Source organism: Palaemon carinicauda, chromosome 9 (assembly GCF_036898095.1).
Source record: "Palaemon carinicauda isolate YSFRI2023 chromosome 9, ASM3689809v2, whole genome shotgun sequence".
Classification (NCBI taxonomy): domain Eukaryota; kingdom Metazoa; phylum Arthropoda; class Malacostraca; order Decapoda; family Palaemonidae; genus Palaemon; species Palaemon carinicauda.
The window spans coordinates 124,171,711-124,191,420 of record NC_090733.1 but is presented as its reverse complement, the minus strand read 5'-3'; the positions used below and the strand labels follow the sequence as shown (position 1 = coordinate 124,191,420).

General features: G+C 40.5%; 1 protein-coding gene across 1 annotated transcript; it reads left to right on the top strand.

Moving 5' to 3' along the window:
- The first annotated feature begins 416 nt into the window (after positions 1-416).
- UK114 lies at positions 417-12,963 on the top strand. Its single transcript, XM_068380376.1, has 5 exons — positions 417-577; positions 3,267-3,424; positions 3,647-3,715; positions 6,401-6,456; positions 12,033-12,963. The coding sequence occupies exons 1-5, from the start codon at positions 510-512 to the stop codon at positions 12,087-12,089; spliced, it is 408 nt and encodes a 135-aa protein (XP_068236477.1). The 5' UTR covers positions 417-509; the 3' UTR covers positions 12,090-12,963.
- The last annotated feature ends 6,747 nt before the right edge of the window (positions 12,964-19,710 follow it).

Below are 19,710 nucleotides of genomic sequence, written 5' to 3'. Positions count from 1 at the left end.
GACATTTGTTGCCACCGTTGTTAGAAAAGTCACGTAGACTACCTTGACAAGGCATTGGTATTCTTTTGTCGTTGAATTAACAGTATATTCAAGGGCACGACAACAGGTTGCATGTAGCCAAAAATATCATAATGTCGACCTTGGATTTGTGATTATGTAATGCTATTGGTGAATTAATCCCCTCTAAATTCCAACCAATCACATTGGAGAACGTAGGGGTGTGTTATAAAATGCCAAAGAGTGCTACATTCATCGTTTAATTTTCTTAATTTCCTCAATTCTGGAGATAGTTTAAAGCTATATTACAATGATTTATGAGAAATATTTTTTTTTATTTTTAAATAGAAATTCATTATTATTATTGCCCTTCAACATTTTTAGAATAATTAACTAGCTGGCAACTATTCAAAGACCTCTTCGTCGTCGTCTGCTGCTCTGCCATGTGAATGTGAATTCATTAACCTACAGCACACAGAACCTTCGCGCAACGGCTCTTATTTTCAACGAAAATGTCCTCCAAAATCATCCGTAAGGTTATCCAGACCTCTAAGGCTCCTGCTGCAATTGGACCCTATAGGTATGATTGAAAACAAATGCTGTTCATTTCTTATAAGATAAAAAATATCATTGTTATTGGTTTTGGACACCGGCTTCTTGCATGGCATGCATTAGACATTTAGGTGGAAGGTAGCGGGTTTCCTTAGGGGATTAATTCGACTATTATTTAGAGAAAACAGCTGATACTTCATAATTACCATATCCATTTGTTTTATAACACAATAGATATCTTAGGCCAGGTTAAATTGCTTCCTCACTGCGTGGAGCTTATGCTATTAGCTAGGAACTAAATGAGTATATTTACAATTTACCAAGTCTGGTGTTTGAAGCTTAAGTCATTAGCCTTTAGTTACGAACTAAATCAGAAAATCTATCTTAAAGTTTACCAAAGGCCAGAGCTGGAGATTGAAGCATATGTCATTCGTATTCAGCCAGAAACTAAGTACAGTAAAAATGTACAGTAAAAATGTACAGTTACCGTAGACCAGGGCTGGATTTTGAGTAGTCATATAACCCCTATTACCCCCTGCAATACAGTCAGACTAATAAGGTCGAAAGCAGAACAGTTAGTTGTCCCATCTGTATCTATAATTTTACCACAAAGTAAACGTCATTGAAGATTTAGTCATAGGATAATCTAAGGACAAGGCTGTCAGAGGGGTGGAATCTACTTACTTACTTTGATGGCTGCTTTTCCGGTCCCTTACAGCAGGGGAACCCCACTCTGTACAGGACCTCCACTGTCGTTTTACCTTGTTCGTTGAGAGTATTTAACGTTTCATATCGCGTATTGTTCATTTACTGTTGAATCGTCACTGTTGTATGACTGTTGAAATAAGAAAGTCTTCAGTTTCCTCTTGAAAGCCTTGATGTCTTCAATCATTCGAATGTTTCGTGGTGTAGTCTCCCCCTTGGTAGGTCAAGGCACCACTCCTGGGTTAGGTTAGTGTGGGAACCTTGTTAGGTGGTTTTTTAGTATTTCCATTTTAAAGTGTTATTTTTTAGTTATATCTTCCAGAATTTTTAAATGCCAAAATTTTGGAAACTATGCATTTACCTCAATTATTTGCATCAGAACAGTTCAAAGTACTTATTATAAATACACACCTGGAACACCCTTGTTTTCTTCATTAGGATTATAGGACTATAGTGAATATTTACCACTTATCACATGAATAGGTTAGGGTAGAATGAGTGTTGATATATTGTATTTAGTATGATAATGAGAAAAGGAAGCTAAACCAGTGAAATGAATAATGGTAAAAGGCTTGCCTAAATGGCTTATGCACATAGTGCAACATGTCTTTCCTCCAGGAGCATATTTATGATGTTGAATTCCTTATGAAGTGAGCCACGACGGAGAGGAGACCAATGAGGGATTTGAATATTTTTAATACTAAGTATTGTTAACCCTTTTACCCCCAGGTTATTTGGAAATTTCCAACCCTTAACCCCCAAGGGGTTATTTTTCTCCCAGCACATTTTGCAGTATATATTTTTTAAATTGCTCTAACAGCCTTAATTTTTGTCATAGGGAGGTCAGGTTGGTCTCATTCTCTTGGAAAATGCCTGAATTTTCTCAAAAAATTATCAAAAAATATGAAAAACAAATTTTTATAGCATTTATTTGCAAGGACGTACCGGTACGTCCATGGGGGTAAAGGGATGGCTTTTGTGAAACGTACCAGTACGTCCTTTGGGGGTAAAAGGGTTAATTTGGAGGACCAACATTCCCGTAAATATACCTAAGTAGGAGGGATGTTTGTAGTACGATGAATGTAAACGACTCCCGAGAAAATATGGAAAACCCTGTTTTCTATGTGCCCGGAAGGCCTGACGTTCTACAAAGGCGCCAGTGTTTAATTCAGTATTGACTTATGGTAGTTGATCCACATACTGTACTCCCAAGAGCTATCAGGTTTCAACAAGCAAGTGACAATAACATAAAAGAAGACTGGATATGGGTGTACAGTATATACAGTACAGTAAATGTGTTCCAGATGTTTTTGATGGCTATGACTATCAGAATCCCATAGTTTTTCAGTTATGGAAGTCTACCCACCTTAACTCATAAATTATGGGTTTCTGCCAGTTATTATTATTATTATTATTATTACTATTATTATTACTATTATTATTATTACTAGCCAAGCCACAACCCTAGTTGGAAAAGCAAGATGCTATAAGCCCAAGGGCTCCAACAGGGAAAAATAGCCCAGTGAGGAAAGGAAATAAGGAAATAAATTAACAATATATCATTCTAAAAAACAGTAACAGTGTCAAAACAGATATGTCCTATATAAACTATTAACGTCAAAAACAGATATGTCATATAAACTATAGAAAGACTCATGTCAGCCTGGTCAACATAAAAGCATTTGCTCCAACTTTGAACTTTTGGAGTTCTACTGATTCAACTACCCGATAAGGAAGATCATTCCATAACTTAAGTTGGTCGTCATTAGAAATTTACAATACACCATAAAGTACTGTCTCATTTTCTTCGTAACAATGATTTTACAGATCTATAACTTAACTGACCACAGTGGAAAACTTGGGATTCACAGATTTAGTTATTGGCACTTAGTTGAGGACATAGATATTTTCTTCATCATTAAACTACTTGGCAGACTAATTTGATATGTAAAAACATATGATGCACACTTAAGTCAAAGATATATGTTTCATAATTGCATTTCTTTCAACAGTCAAGCAATCCAGGCTGGGAATACTTTGTATGTGTCAGGGCAGCTTGGATTCGATCCAAAGACAATGACTATTGATGGTGACGTCCAACAGCAGACCAAAACAGCTCTCACCAACATGGGTTATATCTTGGAGGCAGCAGGATGCACATTCCAAAATGGTGAGCTTTTGGATATCTCTTGTTAACTTGTTAGATGAAAAACATCCTATTCCATGTGTACTCACTAATTATTTTTCAATTGGATTTTATATTGGGTATAGAAAGACCTGCTAAATCCTTGTTCACAAAATTATGATGTACCGCACTCTGCACATATGGATTTTAAAGTTACAAAGCTGGATTAAATGTTATTTGCCTACATCATCTTTCTTTTTGTTTCAGTTGTGAAAACTACTGTTCTTCTAGCTGACATCAATGATTTTGCCAAAGTGAATGAGATATACTCTACTTGTAAGTATAGAGAGATCTAGAATTTTATATTTAAACTTGGTTGCTTGCTTTGCAATGTATTTGACATGTTTTGGGATTTTTTCCTACATCAATTTAATCAATCTTTCATTGATAGAAGTCTGCTTTAAGCAAAGCTGGCTATAGCTGTTGAAAGTTTAACAAGGTGGCGGTAGTTACTGCTGGGTGTCAAGGAAGCACCGCTATGCAAACCTGCCAATAATGACTGCTGGGTGTCAATGAAGCACCGCTATGCAAACCTGCCAATAATGACATTCTTGTTCTTGTTTGACAGTATTAGAAAATGAGGTGTTTCCTCCGCATGTTTTCATGAGAGGATCAGTGCTTGACCAAATTTCAACCCCCAGGAAGTGTTTTCGGTATGAGGTAAAGGAGTTCATGCTCCTACCACCAGTCATCGGTTTCTTATGAGACGTGCACAAGCGCTGCTGGTCGGGACAAGGGCAGCCACCATCTTCTCTCTCCTACGTTGGAACATTCCTGAGGTGCCTTCGGTGACTGTTGCTCAAGATTGGCCTAAGAGCCAATACTGCTCGCCAACTTGGATCTTCCCACTCTTAAGAGACCAGTCCATGACAATTTCCCCAGACACCAGTTTGAAGCCTAGTCGACTGGCGTCTTTCAGAAACTGTTGAACTAAGGCTTCCTGGAATTTAGCTTAGCTCCCTTCAGCTGAATTGGTTGCAACATCTGACCCTTTCATTCCAGCAGTTCATGACTCTCTCTAGTGATTATGCAAGAGAATCTAGACCACCTCAGAACTCCTTATACAGTGTCAGTCCATGAAGCAACTTGGAAGTTACAGATTCAGAAAGTCATGCAGTCAGTAGGTGTAGGAAAGTGGTATAACCAGCCTGCTGTGGCAGTCTCATCACCTGGATAGTATTTAATAACAAAGTTAAATTCAGACGAATCCCTCCAGTGTCCGTGCTAGACCACTGTCCACCATCTTCCTGTCTTGAAGATATATCAGGGGACTATACTCTACACAGAATATTTAATGAAGAAACTGGCCATAGAGGAAAGCCCTGAAGGCGCGGAAGTTGTGCGAGAGGTGTCTTGATACCTCCACCGATCCTCGACCTCCGTGTATCAAGCCAAGTGGGCCATCTTATGTGGTTGGTGTCGTGGAAGGGGGTGTTCTCTATTTTTGGAGCCACTATTCCACTCATAGCTAACTTTTGCTTTACCGCTGTAAGGAGAAACTCTACTCTGTTCCAGCGTTAACCCTTTTACCCCCAAAGGACGTACTGGTACGTTTCACAAAACACATGGACGTACCTGTGCGTCCTTGCAAAAAACTGCCTATTTACAATTTTTTTTTATTTTTTTGATAATTTTTTGAGAAATTACAGGCATTTTCCAGGAAAATGAGACCAACCTGACCTCTCTATGACGAAAATTAAGGCTGTTAGAGCAATTTGAAAAAATATATACTGCAAAATGTGCTTGAATAGAAAATAACCAGTGAGGGTTAAGGGATGGCATGTTCCAAATAGCCTGGGGGTAAAAGGTTTATAATCTATAATTCGGCCTTCTTCAGCAGAACTTTCGATTCTCATACAGAGCTTCAAACAGACCTGTCTTCCATTCGAAAATGAGACCACCTCCGTGGAACATTGTCAAGGTGCTGTGTTCCCTTAACAGGGCACCATATGAACTGTGGTGTTGAAATCTCGAACCAGAGATCTTGCCATTGAAATGGTTTTCTAATTTGCTGCTTCTTCAGATAAGAGTCGGTGAGCAGCATTTTGTCAGGCACAGGGAGAGTGAAAAACAAAGTAATTAGAACACAATGTCTTCCTGGTTAAGGGAGGTTATGACCAGACCCTTTCACCTCCCTCTTCTCCTTCCCCTCTCTTGGGGTACAGCATCAAAAGCCTTGCCAGCTGGACTTCATTTAGATGCAAGTAACCCCCACTAGAAGTCCTTTTTTTTTTTCTCCCCACACTTTTAAGGGGAAATGTGACATAATCAGACAAACCCATAATTATATACAGTATATAGATAGATTCAGACAAATATATTCATATATAAGCCAGGTCTTATGACACAGATATCAGCTCAGAACAAACTTGGTGCCAGGGCCATGTACCCACTGGTACTGTATTGCTAACCTTTGGTGCACATGGTGTTGGATCCTTAACTCTTTCCGTATCCAAGTGCACGGTTTCTGAGTATCTCGGGATACGTTTCCAGCCCGTTGGAACGGAGACTTTTTCCCGCTTAAGGACGAGTTTCCTTTCTGAAGGATGATGGTTGTATAATGTGTGGGAATAAATGACAAATATGAAAATACAGTATTTACTTTCCCAACATCACCAACCTCCTAGAAAGTACCACCTGCAATCAAAGTGGGTTTGGGCAGCGTGCAAGTGGGGTGGGTGCAGTGTTTCCCCTCTACTGGACCAGTAACTACCAGCCGGTTGTTGACACCTCGTTATAAATTTTAAGTGCCGTATTCCAGTTTTGCTTCTATCATTCTCTTATGTAAATGGACTCAGGTTTTTAAAGCCTGGGAAAAATAGATTATCTCCAAATTTGTCATTTTGATGTTTTATATTCTAATTTTCTGTACAGTACAGTATATGAAAATTTAACAATTTGTTGAAATATCTTATGTATTTTCCCTTAAAAAGATTATTAATGAAGGATTTTTAATTTCAGTTTTCTCAGAAGCAGTACCTGCACGTGCTGCGTACCAAGTTGCTAACTTACCAAAGGTAAGATTTTAATATTTTATTTATATCTGTTGTAGGAAATTGGTTACAAAATACATTGAAAGTACTGGGAATGAGTTAAGATGGTGTGCCTGTACTTAACTAGGAAAATAACTTTTGTGAGGTTATAATTCAGATACTGTTCTCTCTCTCTCTCTCTCTCTCTCTCTCTCTCTCTCTCTCTCTCCTCTCTCCTCTCTCTCTCTCTCTCTCTCTCTCTCTCTCTCTCTCTCTCTCTCTCTCTCTCTCTCTCTCTCTCCTCTCTCTCTCTCTCTCTCTCTCTCTCTCTCTCTCTCTCTCTCTCTCTCTCTCTCTCTCTCTCTCTCTCTCCTCTCTCCATTATGAAAAAAAGAATGACTACGTGCACAGGGCACCTATGGGTAACTTGCAAAGATGAACGGTTGGTTATATGGATAAGGATGGAAAGTTATGCAGTTGCAATGAAAAAGGTGAAATGATGCAACTGCACAGCATGCCAGTGTACATGGACAAGATGAAAAAGGTGACATGATGCTACTGCACAGCATGCAATGTCTACATGGACAAGATGAAAAAGGTGACATGATGCTACTGCACAGCATGCAATGTTTACATGGACAAGATGAAAAAGGTGACATGATGCAACTGCACAGCATGCCATGTCTACGTGGACTCGTCATGAATGTTGTAAACAAAATGTAAATTTGCTCCTACACGAATAGAAACCATTATCATCTTTTGATAGGAGCATGACTTCAATGAAGCTGGAACGCCCGGTAAGATTTAGTGACTTACAGTATTTATAACTACCAGAAGATGGTGGTGTCACTCAGCTTGTCGCTCACTCTTGACCTGGACCGTAAGGAGTTCAGACGTACTCTTGCTGCCGCTCAAATTTTGGCTGTTTTAATTTTTTTACTTTTTTTTTTAAAGATAGCTAAGCATCCACATACTGTTATCTTCGAGGGATATTATGTAAGACAAGGATATGCAGTTGTTTCTGGATAAACTGTAAATATTCGACATGTTTCTGTGCAAACTTTTCTTTAACCTCATCTTTGTTCATGACTGTGTGCTGTCATTCCCTCACTGTGTAGCCTTCCGATGACAAATACTACATTAACTTAAAGAAGTTAGCTTTTCTTGGACATTGCTGGCACTCTAATGGTGGAAGGAGATTTTGCAGCCACTAGCCGCCCTTCCTCTCCCCCCTGGGGAGTCTGTGAGAGCTTAACTTCTGGTAGTGTTGTCTTTGCTGCTTCGAGGGGTTCCCATAGCTTCTTCCCCTGAGGGAGCATCATCGTTTATTTCAACGACCCCAAAGAAGGCAAACTAAGTGTATGCACTCCTCATCCTCTTCAAATTCCTCCTCCTCCTCTTCTACATTAGATTATCCAGACACTACTACTTCCAGAACAAGTAGAAGTTATCATCAAAGAAGTCTAGGAAGAGTAATCTATAGGTGTCAAGTAGACTATGGCCGATATTTTGTTGCATACTCGTGAGAGAGATGGTTCGGTGCAGAGAACCAACCCAACATTTAAGATTCAATGTGCAACAGAATTCCAAACGCGCGTAGTTTCTGACAGTACTGCTTTTCATGTGTAAATGCAAGGTCATGTGTATAGGCTTAAACTGTACTGCCTTCCACTTGCACCTTATTCTCCATGATCAAGGTACTTTAATGTAATGACCTCAACAAGAAGTGTGATGACGTAGGTAGATTGGTGTTTATAAAACAAGAACGAGTAGAACAAGTCATGAAGCAATTCGATCGATAGGAATTATGTATGTGTGACTCCCACTGTTTCCCTCCCTGTGTGAGAAACAATGAGTACTGAGAGTTGTCCCATAATGAGAAGAAGCATCGGCACAGCCAACTCTAGTACATAAATGAGTGCACACACTGCCGGCTGGATGAAGGGTGCTATCATTCTTTCCCCTTCCTGGGCAGTTTATAGTATTCTTAAATGGGAAAAAACAATATGCGCTTCTTCAACACCTCTTTTCGGTCTTGTATGGAATTCGGTACCCTTGACCGAACGATGCTATTTCACCTGAAGAAGAGGAGATTGTCTGAAATGACAATTGTTTAGGTATGTAGCTCCCTCTAGTAATGTCTCACAAGAGACATTATCCCTTCATCAGGAGTTGGGCACTGCCCTCTTACTTTAACTTTTTCCAAGAGTTCCAGAGGTATTCTAGGTAGACAACAGCCAAGCAGTAGAATCGTAGGGATTGTACCGAGCGAGACATTCTTGTATCCTAGCATTAGCTGACCGGGTCTTCAGAGACAGTTCACCTTCCATACCACGTTGAAAAATGCTTGCTTCTCATCCGATCAGCAAAGTCGAACAACAGTTTTCTTGGTTATTACTTAAATAGGTGACATTAGATACTATCGAAGTCGTCAAAAACTTGTATGCTTCATGGAACGGAATTTTCAAAGTGCAGCTCACTTGTCACATACTTCCATTCAGCACTTTGCCGATGTAGTGAGATTTTGAGCTTTCTGATCTTCAACAGGGAATCCTTACTCACTTTATGGTCAGATAGTTACAAGAGACCTTCCCACTTGTCCTTGTGTTTCAGTTGAAGCAAGTAACCTCCTCTTTTGACTGCTATGCATGCGCTTAAAGTCATCAAAACGCCACATCAACTACTTGCTTTCCTTTAGTGAAGAAATTTTGTTTTAGCTTTTTTGGCTCCTTCTGGAACTGAGCATGCCTATGGGTGAAGGCAAGGAAGGGCCCTGCACTTCAACACTCCTGGGCATTCGACAGAGGGAACTATGTCATACGCCCTTGCCTTCCCTGTCACCTCATCTGTTTCTATTTTTTCTTACTCCTTGTTTCGTGGCCTTCACAGGTGCATCTGGAAGAGGAAGAGCAACTAGTCACTGAGGCACAGGAAAACTGGTTGGCCCAAGTATCAAGAGACATCAACCACTCCTGCATGGTTTTCTTGGGAGGACCAGCGTTACACCAAAAGCTCTTCCCAAAAATGGGTTTTGGTATGAGTTACTTAAGCCCATGGTCCTACTTCCAGTGCTAATTCCTTATGAAACCAAGCACAAGGGGATTAACAGCTGCCCTTTTGTACCTCTCCTACAGGGAGACATTCCTGGGGTGCTTCAGTGAAGCCAAGCATGCGGTATATACTGACAGCACCTGCACTTGGGAAAATAATCCTATAACATTCTTGCCTCTTACATAGGAATACTTCCATCCTAGGGAATACGTTACAGTTCACAGTACATGGATATTGGGTAATCTAACTTACCAAGATCATTTGCAAAGCTCTACTTTTTTGTGTGAATGTGGCTTGTTATTTATACTGCATGTGAAATTTTCATGTACGATAGTAACTTCAATTTGAGAATTAAATGTTTTGTAATACATTGGATCCCTCTCTCTGGTTACGGCTTATTTCATCTTTGCGGACGCACACTGATTAGTCTGGCCTATTCTGCACACATTCTCCTCTTTCTTGACAACACTGAAATTACCAAACAATTCTTCTTCTCGCAAGAGGTTAACTATTGCACTGTAATTGTTCAATGGCTACTTTTCTCTTGCTAAGGGTAGAAGAGAGACTACTCTGCTATGGTAAGCAGCTCTTCTAGGAGAGGTACACTCCAAAATCAAACCATTGTTATCTAGTCTTGGGTAGTGCCATAGCCTCTCTTCCATGGTCTTCCACTGTCTTAGATTAGAGATCTCTTGCTTGAGGGTACAATCGGGCACACTATTCCATCTTGTTTTTATTCTTGTTATTTTGAAGTTTTTATTCTCTTGATATTTTCAAGGTTTTATAGTTTACATATGAAAGATTTTTTAATGTTATTATTGTTCTTTAACTTCTCTTGTAGTTTCTCCTTATTTCCTCCTCAGTGGGCTATTTTTGCTGTTGGAGCCCTAGGGTTTATAGCATCCTGCTTTTTCAACTAGTGTTGTAGCTTATCAAGTAATAATAATAATAATAATACCACCATATGTGGTTTATATAGTCAACAGAGTGATGGGTGTGGTGATAATAAAAGTATTTGTGATATTTATTGGTTTGGGATTTGATATTTTTTCAAAAAACTTTCCCGTAATGGTATTGGCATATTATGAAAATGCAGGAATTAAGTTACTCTGTAATTGTATTATTATTATTACTGTACTTGCTAAGCTACACCCTAGTTGGAAAATCAGGATGCAGTAAGCCCAGGGGCTCCAACAGGGAAAATAGCCCAGTGAGGAAAGGAAAAAAGGAAAAATAAAATGTTTTAAGAGTAACATCAAAATAAATATCGCCTATATAAACTATATAAACTTTAACACAAGAGAAAGAGAAATTGAATAGAATAGTGTGCCCGAGTGTACCCTCAAGCAAGAGAACTCTAACCCAAGATAGTGGAAGACCGTGGCACAGAGGCTATGACACTATCCAAGACTAGAGAACAATGGTTTGATTTTGGAGTGTCCTCCTAGAAGAGCTGCTTACCATAGCTAAAGAGTCTCTTCTGCCCTTACCAAGAGGAAAATAGTCACTGAACAATTACACTGCAGTAGTTAACCCCTTTTGGGTGAAGAAGAATTGTTTGTTAATCTCAGTGTTGTCAGGTGTATGAGGACGGAGGAGAATATGTAAAGAATAGGCCAGACTATTCGGTGTATGTGATGGCAAAGGGAGAATGAACTGTAACCAGAGAGAAGGATCCAATGTAGTACTGTCTGGCCAGTCAAAAGATGTCATAACTCTCTAGTGGTAGTATCTCGACGGGTGGCTGGTGCCTTGGCCGACTGACTTTACACTACAGTACTGTATGATGCAATCTAATATTGTATGTATAGTGAAATTATAGGGCAGAAATATTGTGTATTATATCATATACTGTACTTTACTTAACCCTTTTACCCCCAAAGGACGTACTGGTACGTTTCACAAAACACATCCCTCTACCCCCATAGACGTACCGGTACATCCTTGCAAAAAACTGCTATTTACAATTTTTTTTTGCATATTTTTTATGATTATTTGAGAAACTTCAGGCATTTTCCAAGAGAATGAGACCAACCTGACCTCCCTATGACAAAAATTAAGGCTGTTAGAGCAATTTAAAAATTATATACTGCAAAATGTGCTTGAAAAAAAAAAAAAAAAAACCCTGCGGGTTAAGGGTTGGAAAGTTCCAAATAGCCTGGGGATAAAAGTGTTAAAACATTATTATTGAAAAAAAAATTGCTGGAGTAAACTGGTCATAAATGTTTGTAATACAATACATCTAAATTGAATGGCGAGCGATTGTGACGCAGTTCCAGTAGGCCCTGCTGCTTCCTCCGGTGCTTTAGATGACCGCGGAGGTAGCAGCAGTAGGGGACTCAGCAGTATGAAGCTTCATCTGTGGTGGAAAATGTGGGAGGTTGGGCTGTGTCACCCTAGCAGTACCAGCTGAACTCGGCTGAGTCCCTGGTTAGTCTGGAGGAACGTAGAGAGTAGAGGTCCCCTTTTTTGTTCTGTTTCTTGTTGATGTCGGCTACCCCCCAAAATTGGGGGAAGTGCCATGGTATATGGATGGATGGACATCTAAATTATATATTTTTTTCTTACAGGGAGGACTAGTTGAAATAGAGGCAGTTGCTGTTGTAGGGGAGATTGAGCAGCAGTAAAGAAAGCTGTTGGATTTTTCAAAAGTCATCGGAAAGTAATTTTTTTTCACCAGAAAGTAGGTGTATGTGTCTATTCTGTACTGTATGCGGCTCATCTACAGTTATGAGTTGCTATATCACATATTTACTGATGTGTACAACAATGGTTGGTTTGTGTATAATAATTTCAGCTTTAGATACCTCATAAATCTGAGTTGTGTGCACAGTAGGGATTTTGAAGGAGTACAAACATGTATTTTTATAAAATTAATCTTTAATACTGTGTACAGTTTTGGCCTTTGGTAAAACAAAAAATTTCAGCATAGTGTAGTCTCTCAACAATGTAATTCTGATTGTACAGTTGTACAGTACAGTATTTTGTCATACCAGACAGTCAGGATATGCATGCTGACCCAAGTTTTGTTTCCTTTCATTTGATAGTTGGTATAACTATCTTTCCTTTTGAAGTAGCTTTAGAATTAGATCTGGTCTTCCGATACCTTCGTTTGTGTGAAGTAGGCATTGGCAGTTAATGGTTACCTTGGTTTTTTTTTTTTTTTTTTTTTTTTTTTTTTTTTTTTTTTTTTTTTTTTTGTACTTGAAAAAATGGTCAGTGTAAGACAACTTTGGTTTCATTTTGATCTTTGTCCAAAAGAACATTATTATTCTTGTCTTATTTTACTTTGCATAATACTTCTTTAGTTTCTTGAATAAAATGCATTATTGAATTTAAAAAAAAACTGCTGTTTAGCATAATTTCATATCAATTTTATATTCCATAGTTATAAGTTCTTCAGTCAGAATGATAACTCTCAGTTGTATCTTTTCTTGTATTCCATATAGTAGACATTAGGAGTATGTACTTAGACAACAATAAAGATGTTTTTTGTATGCACTTGGTGATTTTTCTTTAATTCCTTTCACATCACAAACTATGTAAAGTATGTTTTCTAACTGAAGCACTCACAAATTTGGGGGAGTGTAAGCTGCACTGGAATGAAACTTTTAAGTATTGTTGATTCGTAGAATTTGAGCCACATGGTCTAGCCATTGTAGAAACTAATAAAGATCAAGTCGACATTAAAGGACTTGGCTTTAGTTCTTTTTTGCACTAAATGTATTTTGCACATTTTCAAGCTAAACAGGCAAAACTTTTGAAGTTCTCAATTCTGTTGTGCACTATAGTCCATTTCTTTTATCGAAGCAGATTTGCACCGACTCGCAGCGGTGCCCTTTTCGCTCGGAAAAGTTTCCTGATCGCTGGTTGGTTAGAATTATCTCTTCCAACCAATCAGCGATCAGGAAACTTTTCCGAGCTAAAAGGGCACTGCTGCGAGTCGGTGCAAATCTACATCGCTATAAGAAATTGACCATAGCGTGTATTTCATAGTCATATGTTTGGTAGCATGAATACCCTACTTTTGTACCTTGTGTTTTTAGTAATTGATTTTCAGAATTATTTGGTGTATATGGCTTGGAGAAATATTTGTTTCTACACGAATACAAACCATCGCCCTTTGATATGAGTATGACTTCAGTGAAGCTAGAACAGCCAATAGAATTTAAAGAGATAGTTATAACTACTGACTGGTGGCGGGGAAGACTCTCCCATCTGTTAGTCTGCAAGACTAGCTCTTTTGACTTTTGACTACAAGCAATACTGTAAACACCTACTTTTGTTGCCTCTTAAGTTTTAACTGTTTTAGTATATTTTTATTTATAGAATACTAGCGTGAAGATATGCTTTTGTGTTCAAGTAAATCTGGATTAATTTTGAATTAAATCAACAGCAAGATTTGCAGCTGTTTCTGGGTAAAGCCACACATGTGGAGGGTTTATGTGCAAACTTGCGGTTGATTTAATCCTTGTGTCTTGGTAGGGCATGTCTTGACTGTTAAGTCATTCTCTCTCTACGTGTACTGTACGACGGTGATACAAGCTAAACCTACGGAAGCATTTTGTCATCACTAGAACTTCTAAGACTGCCCCCAGCTGTGTCTTCCTGACTACTGCTTCACCTATGGAGGAGCTGAAGGGTGTGGCACTTACTTTCTTCATCTCTGCTGTCTCTCAATGAGGCCCTGTGGTCCCCTCTTCAGTAAGAGTGTTTTCATTGGCTTCCAAGTCCTTGACCCCAAAGAAGGCTTGCAAGAAGTGCGTGTACCCCTCCTCTGCATCGTTTTCATTGGATTCTTCAGACGCTTCTGCTTCTAAAGAGAAGAGATCATTAAAGAAATCTAGGAAGACCAATCGACAGAAGTCTTACGAGACTCCGACCGATCTCTTCCTGCTTATGCACGAGAGACTGTGCGGTACTATACCAAGAGCACACCCAGACTGGGAAGATGTCCCTATAATTAGTACTGTACAAGAGTTCATGCTTTTGCTTTACTGTTACTTGGTTTTATTCATGACCGACCACTCACACTGTCTGTCAGGATGAAAGGCTCTGCATCTTTTCCTGGATGCTCGACCAATCTCTATTTTACACGAGAGAGAGAGAGAGAGAGAGAGAGAGTGACCGCCATACAAAGAACCAACTCGGACAGGGAAGGCATTTTAGCTCGCAACACAGTATAGCTTACGCTCCTGCTATCAGTGCTCGGTCCATGTCTACTGTGGGTCAGAATGAAGGTCATCACATGCTGTAGAACCAATAATCGATCTGCTCACTTTTATAGGTGACGAGGCATTCCTTCAATTAAGCATGATCAGAAAAACGATCCTTGGTCTTCTCATGATTATTCTTTTCTTGACTCAGTGTTGCTGTAGATGCTCCCATGCCCTTGCCCGGTAGGGAGTCAGACCACCTATCACTGGTCACAGCCTTGCCCGGTAGGAAATGAGATCGCTATCCCTGGTTTTTTTCCCCTGTGTGGCAGGTTCACGCACCAGGAATTTTGCACATTTACTCATGACCTGAAATAAAAACAGCTGACCACCAAGGTCTGAGTTGTTCCATTGCATATGAGAGATCAGCAACAATGGTCTTCACCACCACCTGAGTCTCGTTTATACTTCTCTCGCCAACACATCACAAACTGAAGTACGCTTTACTTTGCAAGTCCCTTAAGGAATGATTACCAAAGGCAATTCTATTTTTGAAGGGAAGGCAGATTGATGATTAGTCCTTCCCAACTTTAACCTCTTGAGGAGTTTTTTAGGGAAGAGTCGGTCTGTTGCCGGAAGTCGGGCAAATAAAAAAAATTATCTTCAAATATGAGTATGCTTCCCGTTCTGTTCTTGATGTAGATTGTGATCGCTCTGAGGAAAGAAATGACACCAAGTGGATTGTTGACACCTTCCTTGGCAAAGGAGGAGGAGTCGGGTTTTTAGCACTCGACTTCGGTCCGGTGTTACCGAAGGTGGAGATCTCGAGACGAGTTTTTGTCAACGTGCTTATACTCATTCGTGTGTGCAATAAACTTAGAGAAGCAATGCAATTGTGGCTTTTGTAACATTGGGATCTACAGTCATTGATCGGGTATTTTGGTACCTCCCAAGGATCAAATGACCACATGGGAGTTGCCCTGGTTATAGTTGCTTGTATGGCCTTGGACAGAGCAAGTTTTCAGACCTCCAGGCCTGGAAATTCACCGCAGTCCAACCATTCAAGTAAGATCTTGCCTTCAAGTATCTCGACAAAGAAGATTCTACGTACCAGAGGGTGAGAGCCCATCTCCTCTTCCTGTTAGTTCCACAAGGATTCCAAGGGCCAAGGGCAGCCTTCTAGATCAACCAGTGGGCCAATGCAGTTGCTTACTTTACCAATACAAAGGATTTGTAAAATCCTGAGACCTTGTCGAAGTACAGCAAGTTGATTTTGTCCGATGTGAAGATGGTAACCTTTTTTGCACACCACTCGGCTAATCAATGGGCTAAGAGAGTCCTGAAGAGGAGGGAGACAGCTGTTTCCTGATTCTCTGGACAAGATGGGGAGGGGAATGGCCTGGTGCTGAAGTCTATGGCTCGTTCCTCAGAAGGAAAAAGAAGCAACGTGGAGAGGAGGAAGTCTAACCGTACTCCCCCATCCATCATGCGGTTACTTTCAAAGGTCTAGGATCTTTGAAGGTGGCTTTGGCAAGTTTTGTCACTCCGTCAAGATGATCTTAAGGTAGCTTTAGTTACCTCCAAAGCCTGATCGGGACCTATAGTTACTTCTTCCTCTAAGAAAGCGTACTCTTTTGTGCCCAACCTGGCCATTACAGAAGGGGCAGTATAGATAAAATGGGAGGAAGGTCCTATTCTCCAACTGCCATGAATGGGAGGATGCCTGTCATGCCATTAGGAAAGGTGACAGTGACATGGAGTAGAGCTGTGAATTGTAGAAACCCTTTGAGACGGATACCTTCTACCATTCGAGGATCTTTGACCTCTGTCAGTTGCACTGATGGCATTCCAGTGTTTCCCTTCAAAATTGTCGGAAGCTCTGGCCGTGGGGCAGAGGTGAAAGTGATAGAGGAAAAGAATGCACTCAGTCGTTCAAGAAGGTTTTCAGGGGTTTTACAGTCAGCCAGAGGCTGGAGAACAGTCATCAACCTCTCTGTGCTGAACAAGTCTTACCAAATTATGTTCAGAATGACAATGGCAAGTACTGAATGGTCTGCCATTAGAGAGGAAGGCATGGACCTGAAGGAAATGTTATCAAAATGTCAGTCCGTCAGTCATAAAGAAATTACCTTCACTTTATTCTTGGAGTAGAGTACCTGTACAAAGTCCTTGGTTTTGGACTGTGCACCTCTCCTCAAGTGTTCAAGTGAGTGTTCATTTTAGTTTCAGCTTGGTTCCACTCGAACAACATACGTCTGTTAAAGTATCTTCATTACTGGCAGTTGTTTCCTCTCCCCTTAGAGGATTGTAGCAGTAGGCTTAGAGAAGTAGCACAACTATTCTTGTTCAAGTGTGAACTTTCTTCTGGGTCATCTTGAAGCAGCTCATTTCACACGCGGCATCTCTACCAGTGATTGCTTGAGTAGTATATGAAGAGTCACTGGTTAGCAGCCATCAATCTCCCATTTCATCTTGTTCCATTGGAGCAAGAGGTGTGGATGATGTTTTTTGGTTGAAGGACCAAAAAGAAAAACTAGGAGCTTCTGTTCTGACACATCTAAGGGAGATGGGGCAGACCAAGTCACTTCAAGTGTGTGGTCCCCAGAGGAGACTGCCTGCATAGCAACCTGTTGGAAATGCAACCAGTGTTCCTAGCACTGATATCTATTCAAGTTTGATAGGGCACTCAGCTGGGCTGATGAGCCCAGTGATCACCACCACAACTGTCGTAGTATACGTTAATAAGCAAGGAGGGACTGTCTCATATTCTTTGCAAGTTGACGAAGCAGCTTCCTATCTGGGTAGTGAATATCACCATGCAAGAGGAATGTACTAGCTTACACACTTAGTCTCCAGGTTTAGGTTGTAGATTAGAAATGGTCTCTTAATCCTTGCAAAGAAGGGCTTCTTGCTCTTTGTGGATCATTGGTGATAATTCTTGTTCTCCATATGGCTAAATGGAAACTCCCAGTGCTTACTTTTTCCATTTCAAACCCATGGGGAGTGTTCAAAGATGCTGAAGGACAAAAAAATTTCATCATTGGACCTACTGTTCTGTACCAAGCTGCTTTGTTGGTGTGATCCCCAGAAGAAAACTGCATATCAACGTGTTGGAAATGTGAGGAGTGTAAGCTTTCCAACAGAGTTTGATAGTTCTGTCGGTATTGCTGACGAACAACACTATTACTGTACTGCCATAGCGTACGTCAACAAACAAGAAAGAAGAGTCTCATACAGTCTTGGCGAGTTGATGAAGTAGGAGCATACCTAGATAATGAATAATGCTGTACAGCTTTCAGCAAGATTCATTCCAGGTAAAAGGAATGTATTAGTTGACATTCCCAGTCACCAGAGGCCGGTTGTAGATTCAAAATAGTCTCTTTATCCTTGTGCAGAGAAAAGACTTCTTGCTCTCTACGGATCACTTGTGATCGACCTGTTTGCCAAATACATACATATACCAAAGGCACTTCCCCCAATTTTGGGGGTTAGCCGACATCAACAAGAAACAAAACAAAAAAGGGGACCTCTACTCTCTATGTTCCTCCAGCCTAACCTGGGACTCAGCCGAGTTCAGCTGGTACATGTTAGGGTGCCACAGCCCAACCTCCCACATTTCCACCACAGATGAAGCTTCATACTGCTGAGTCCCCTACTGCTGCTACCTCCGCGGTCATCTAAGGCACCGGAGGAAGCAGCAGGGCCTACCGGAACTGCGTCACAATCGCTCGCCATTCATTCCTATTTCTAGCACGCTCTCTTGCCTCTCTCACATCTATCCTCCTATCACCCAGAGCTTTCTTCACACCATCCATCCACCCAAACCTTGGCCTTCCTCTCGTACTTCTCCCATCAACTCTTGCATTCATCACCTTCTTTAGCAGACAGCCATTTTCCATTCTCTCAACATCGCCAAACCACCTCAACACATTCATATCCACTCTAGCCGCTAACTCATTTCTTACACCCGTTCTCACCCTCACCACCTCGTTCCTGACCCTATCTACTCGAGATACACCAGCCATACTCCTCAGACACTTCATCTCAAACACATTCAATTTCTGTCTCTCCATCACTTTCATTCCCCACAACTCCGATCCATACATCACTGTTGGTACAATCACTTTCTCATATAGAACTCTCTTCACATTCATGCCCAACCCTCTATTTTTTACTACTCCCTTAACTGCCCCCAACACTTTGCAACCTTCATTCACTCTCTGACGTACATCTGCTTCCACTCCACCATTTGCTGCAACAACAGACCCCAAGTACTTAAACTGATCCACCTCCTCAAGTAACTCTCCATTCAACATGACATTCAACCTTGCACCACCTTCCCTTCTCGTACATCTCCTAACCTTACTCTTACCCACATTAACTCTCAACTTCCTTCTCTCACACACCCTTCCAAATTCTGTCACTAGTCAGTCAAGCTTCTCTTCTGTGTCTGCTACCAGTACAGTATCATCCGCAAACAACAACTGATTTACCTCCCATTCATGATCATTCTCGTCTACCAGTTTTAATCCTCGTCCAAGCACTCGAGCATTCACCTCTCTCACCACTCCATCAACATACAAGTTAAACAACCACGGCGACATCACACATCCCTGTCTCAGCCCCACTCTCACCGGAAACCAATCGCTCACTTCATTTCCTATTCTAACACATGCTTTACTACCTTTGTAGAAACTTTTCACTGCTTGCAACAACCTTCCACCAACTCCATATAACCTCATCACATTCCACATTGCTTCCCTATCAACTCTATCATATGCTTTCTCCAGATCCATAAACGCAACATACACCTCCTTACCTTTTGCTAAATATTTCTCGCATATCTGCCTAACTGTAAAAATCTGATTCATACAACCCCTACCTCTTCTAAAACCCCCCTGTACTTCCAAGATTGCATTCTCTGTTTTATCCTTAATCCTATTAATCAGTACTCTACCATACACTTTTCCAACTACACTCAACAAACTAATACCTCTTGAATTACAACACTCATGCACATCTCCCTTACCCTTATATAGTGGTACAATACATGCACAGACCCAATCTACTGGTACCATTGACAACACAAAAC